The sequence below is a fragment of the Rana temporaria genome, chromosome 6 (assembly GCF_905171775.1).
Source record: "Rana temporaria chromosome 6, aRanTem1.1, whole genome shotgun sequence".
In the NCBI taxonomy this organism is placed as follows: Eukaryota; Metazoa; Chordata; class Amphibia; order Anura; family Ranidae; genus Rana; species Rana temporaria.
In genome coordinates, this window is record NC_053494.1 from 151,217,605 (window position 1) to 151,223,604 (window position 6,000).

Below are 6,000 nucleotides of genomic sequence, written 5' to 3' on the forward strand. Positions count from 1 at the left end.
CTAATATACAGTGGATCTAAAAAAACAAAACATGTGGTTTAGTAATTATGCATATGAGCGTATAATTTTTATTTTTTTGGGTGGGGGAGTGGATCTTGAGTGGGAGTTCCCACACTTTTTTCCCCAGGACTTGACCCCTGGTGCAGACCCTGGCATGGACTAGGTGTAGTGAAGCCAGGACTGTCTTTACCATTATAAAATTAAGTCATCCATGAAGCTCCCATATTCCTATACTTCGTAGTAGGCTTGTCATGACAAACATATGCAAGGTTGTTATTGCCGACTTTCTGAAAACACACTAACTGCCAGGCTTTATGGCCCTTTAAAACACCAGAGACAGATCTACAACAAGCATGCAATAAAAGTCAAGTCATAATTCCTTATACATTGACACTTGCTGTAGATCAGCAACAGCAAATGTATTGATGCAATGTGATCAGCACCACAGCTATACTGCCGACATGCCAGCAACAGCAGCCTACATATGTATTTCTTTCATGACAAGTGTTTTCAAATGGCATGTTGGGAAGCAAAAGGAGTCAGAAAATACGCATCTCTCTGATGCAGTAGAGAAATATATGAAGCTAAATATTTTCTTTTTAGGTCGAATAGAGTACCCTTTTACTTCCTATACTTGAGAGACAACAAAAAGGGAGGAAATCTCCCTAAAGTAAGGGGAATTTGTGACAGTATCAGTCCCATCTAATCTCTGTCCTTGTTTCCCTGGATTCCCGTTACCCCGACCCTGTGTCATTATGCAAAGAATGGGGGGAGGGGGGAATTTTCCCTGAGTGTAGATCTTTGTGCCTGAATAAACAGTTTTAGGTTTTTCCACCCTAAACCAATGTCTCAGCAAGTGACTGGATGGGATAAGGGGTTTTGGATAGTGCTGGGCAAGGAAGCTTATACGGCGGACATAATCCTGTTGAGGGCGGGGGTCCATGACAGAATTTTTACTTCAGACAGTTGTCACCTAAAAATCTTCCCCATTGGAATAATTTTCCCCTCACCTCTTCCCCTCATTGCAACTCTTAAATTTAGTATTTCACCTTACATTTCAGCCAGTATTTAGCACAGGGCTTGACTAAATCCGGGCGCCAGGTCGCAATTTCGACAAGAAATTGTAACCTGGCGCCCGCCGGTAATTGAGGCCGCGGCCTCAATTACCAGCGATCGCGCGGCGGGGGGATCACGAGGCACAGGATCCTGTGTCTCCATGCGATCGTGGCGGGCCCGCGATGGCCGGTAATTGAGGCCGAGGGCTTTGCAAAGTCCCAAGCCTCCTTCTGTGACTTGGCACCATCTGGTGGTGGCCGTTGACATTACAAGTAAAATAGCAGTTCTAATGTGCAATTTTTCACTGCCTCTCCTTCCCTCTAATTAGAACCCCCAATATATATTTTTTATTCCAACACCCTAGAGAATAAAATGGCGATTGTTGCCATACTTTGTCACGCCGTATTTGGGCAGCGGTCTTACAAGCGCACTTTTTTGGGGAAAAAATACACTTTTTTAAATTAAAAAATAAGACAACAGTAAAGTTATCCAAATTTTTTTTCATATTGTGAAAGATAATGTTACGCTGAGTAAATTGATACCCAACATGTCACGCTTCAAAATTGCGTCCGCTCGTGGAATGCCGACAAACTTTTACCCTTTAAAATCTCCATAGGCAACGTTTAAAAAATTCTACAGGTTGCATGTTTTGAGTTACAGAGGAGGTCCAGAGCTAAAATTATTGCTCTCGCTCCAACGATCACGGCGATACCTCACGTGTGGTTTGAATACCGTGTACATATGTGGGCGCTACTAACATATTGTTCGCTTCTGCGCGCGAGCTCGTCGGGACGGGGAGCGTTTTCTGGCTTCTAACTTTTTTAGCTGGCTCCTAGATTCCAAGCAAATTTGTGAAACCCTGGTTTAGCAGGACAGTAAAATGCATGACTCTCCCCAGAAGGAACATAGACCGCAATAAAAATGACAGAGGGTCCAACTTTCCCCCGGGAATATTGAAAATCTAAAATTAAAAAAGTTTTGCCTTTACACACTCAAGATGGGCAGATACATGAGATTTTTTCCCCATTATTTTTGGGAGAAGAGGGAACATATTCTATTATCCCTTTCATGCCTACGCCTATGTATGACATTTGGTATTTACAAGTTAAAATCCATATTTTTGGCTAGAAAATTACTTAGAACCCCCAAATATTATATATATTTTTTTAGCAGAGAATCTAGAGAATAAAATGGCGATTGTTGCAATATTTGATGTCATACGGTATTTGTGCGGCGGTGTTTTAATAAACACAACTTTTTGGGAAAAATTAACTTTCATGAATTTTAAAAAAATGAAAGTAAAATTAGCCAAATTTTTTTTGCATAATGTGAAAGATGATGTTACGCCGAGTAAATAGATACCAAGCATGTCACGCTTTATAATTGCACGCACTCGTGGAATTGCGACAAACTACGGTACCTAAAAATCTCCATAGGCGACGCTTTAAACTTTTTTTACGGTTACCAGGTTAGAGTTATAGAGTAGGTCTAGTGCTAGAATTATTGCTCTCGCTCTGACGATCGCGGCGATACCTCGCATGTGTGATTTGAACACCGTTTTCATATGCGGGCGCGACTTCTGTATGCGTTTTCTTTGCTGCGCAAGCTCGCGGGGGGTGCTTTAAAAAAAATTTTTTGGGGGTTTTCTTATTTATTTTTTTATAATATTAAATTGTGTTATTTTATTTTTTTACATTTTGATCACTTTTATTGCTGTCACAAGGAATGTAAACATCCCTTGTGACAGAAATCGGTGATGACAGGTACTCTTTATGGAGGGATCGGGGTCTAAAAGACCTCCGAGCCCTCCTTTGCACTTCAAAGTATTCAGATCGCCGAAAACGGCGATTCTGAATACTGTGTACTTTTTTAAATCCGGCGCCATTGGCAGCTGAGAAACCAGGAAGTGACGTCATGACGCCGCTTCCGTGGTTTCAATGCGGAGACTGAATCAAAGCCGTTTACGGCTTAGTGTCAGTCTCCGCCTGAACACAGAACGCGGCGGATGGAGGATCGGGTCTCCCGGTGGGACGGGAGGCCCGGTCAGAGCGGCGAAAGGCGGCGGGAGGGGGGATGTCCCCTCCCGCTCCTCCGGCATAACAACCGAGCGGCTTTTAGCCGCATCGGTTGTTATGTTTGGATAGCCGATCGCCCGCTCTAAACAACAGTACCGGGATGATGGCATCATCCCGGCATAACCCCCGAACACAGAGGACGCATATATGCGTTCCGTCGGCGTGAAAGGGTTATACACATCTTGAAAAAATCATATGAATATAAAATGGCTTAGAAGGCAACATAAGGCAGAACTCCAGCCAAAGAATAATAAAAAATTAATAGCCATAGAACAATGTGCGGAATCTCACCATCCAGTGTACTTCTGCATTGAGAGATACGTGAAATTATATCCAGATAAGGATTCTGCATGTCCAAGAGCCAAATAGCAAAACATGAAACACTTGTATGCATGTTGATCCAGCTTCCCAGGTTACTTTGACACCCAGGAAATTATAGGTAAAGCTTTACAAATACATAGCCCTGTGACCACTGTATTATCAGTCAGAGATTTACAAGGCTTATGCATTACGATGAAAAAAACTTCTGGCAGAAAGAGAGAAAAATAAGTTCTTTTGACCTTCTACACTATATTTAAATGTGCTCGTGTTTAGATATTTGAAATTTCCTTGTATACACAATTCTATTTTCACTATCTGAATGCACCTAAAACACAGGTTATACACGAAACATGAATTATACCATATAAAATCTTTACATGCATTTATAAATGTTACAAACGCATTCATGTCATTGCCAGTTTGAATGAGGCCTAGCCTTGGAGTTCCATTTAAATGACATTAAAAGTAAATATATAATGAGATAAAGAAGCCGATATTACTGTCCCCTTTTTAAAAATGCCATTTGCCTGATCGTTCCTGGTTTCTTTATCTGGAATCAATGCCCTGGAACATGCAAGCTGACCAAAAACTAAAACAACCAATACCGCTGGATTAGAATGCTAGCAAAAAGGAAGGAATTTCAGGAACAAAAAGATCAGCAATGGCAAACTCTATACTTTGGGTACAAAATATATTCTAGATTGAGATCCTATATTTAATACTATTACTAGAGCTGCAACTAACGATTATTTTCATAATCGATTAGTTGGCCGCCAATTGTTTTGATTAATCGGATAATGGCCTTAAAATAAAAAAAAATCATTTTTGGGAACAATTTGTTGTTGGGCAGATTATAAAACACAAATTTCCACACAAACACATTACATGCTTTTCTGCAGTTTCTCCATTGAAGTATATTGAACCCAAAAAAAAAAAAAAAATGGCACCGTTTTGCATTAAAAAGTCCTTGCCCTTTCCAAATACGCAGCAGCTGAAAAAAAAAATCATGGATGTGAACGTGTCCCATAGGAAAACATGTAAATGAACTGTAGTGTGTTTCTGCAAAAAGCACCAAAAAACAGAGGTGGGAACCCAGGCCTGAGATGTTTAGTAACATAATGGGGTTAAAAAAAACAAAAAGAAGTACAAAAAGAGCAAATAATCGCTACCGTTTTTTACTGTGGGACAGTGAAAGTAATATTTACAGTAGCGATTTGCTTTTTTGTAGGGCCCTAACTATTACTGCTAAAAATCTTTAAAATATCACATGTGAATAATACCTGTAAAATATGTGATCTATTATTCATGGTAACAAATCAAAAGAAATACCTGTTCATGTAGCTCTGAAGAATCATCTGCAACAGTTGTCTGCAGTTGTGAAATATCCTCAACACCAATGTCACCGTCCTCCCATTTCTCCTGTAGTCTGTACTCCAAATCAGACATTTTGTCCAAGCACTCTGAAACATCCAGCGAGCTGTGATCCAAACTTATCTACCAAAATAGCAAGATGAGCTTTGATCATGACAAAAAAACAAAACAAAACAAAACAAAAAAAAACACACCACACAATCCTTGACATGGACCCACATTTCTCAGGCCCCGTACACACGTCCGAGGAACTCGACGGGCAAAACACATAGTTTTGCTCGTCGAGTTGCTTGTGAAGCCGCAGAGGGTCTCGGCGAGCCAGGTTTCCTCATTGACTAACGAGGAAATAGAGAACATGTTCTCCATTTGGCCCGATGAGATCCTCATCGGCTTCCTCAGCAAAAAGTGTACACACCAGCGGGTTTCTCGGCAGAATACGGCTCAGATCGAGTTTCTGGCTGAATTCTGCCAAGAAACTCGGTCGTGTGTACGGGGCCTCACAGATTTCTAGAGGGCAATCAAGGATTTCAAGGAAGGTGAAAAAAAAAAAAAAAAAAACAGATTGCCAGACATAATTCCTTATCAGGAAGAATCTGAAAAATATACTTTGCAGACAAAATCTGGTCCCCGACACCTAGACAGGCATGTAGCTACCAATAGATTTCAGAGAGCAAAAACAGTTGCACTCTGATCCTGAGGAGGTGGCTTTGGCTAGCAAATGGCTGAATAACTATGAGATAGAGATATTATATCTATGCCCATCAAGCTGTGGTAGTCCTGGGCATTTTATAATGTTACTTATTACCGTAACGAGAATATTTTGTCAGTGCCAATCTCTAGCAGAATGAAGATGGTAAATGTATGCATAATTTAACATTTATTTCATGATTCATCTCCTGAGAGATGACAAAATTGAAAAGGTGCCTTAAAAAAAAAAAAAATTGGTGACGGTTTATTAACGATTTTATGATAGATACATCTCTATTTTATTGGAATTGATAACAAGTAGCAATACCACAGAATGTAGAATGATGAAATTCCAAGGTGGATATCAAGGACAAATCTGGCAGTCCATGTGGATGCCTAAGGCTTAATGTACACAGGACTTTTTACAACTTATCCTGAATGATTTAATTTGACAGATAGTAACCCATGTTTAAAATGGTGTTTACATGCC

At 40.3% G+C, this 6,000-nt stretch overlaps 1 protein-coding gene across 3 annotated transcripts in view; it reads right to left on the bottom strand.

Annotated features, from left to right (window-relative positions):
* PCNT (pericentrin) overlaps nt 1-6,000 on the bottom strand; it is a 148,294-nt gene that overhangs the window by 121,028 nt on the left and 21,266 nt on the right. For all 3 annotated transcript variants that reach the window (XM_040357593.1, XM_040357594.1, XM_040357591.1), the window contains exon 3: nt 4,782-4,946. In XM_040357593.1, coding sequence (XP_040213527.1) covers nt 4,782-4,946 — 165 coding nt within the window. The remainder of the gene's footprint in view (nt 1-4,781; nt 4,947-6,000) is intronic.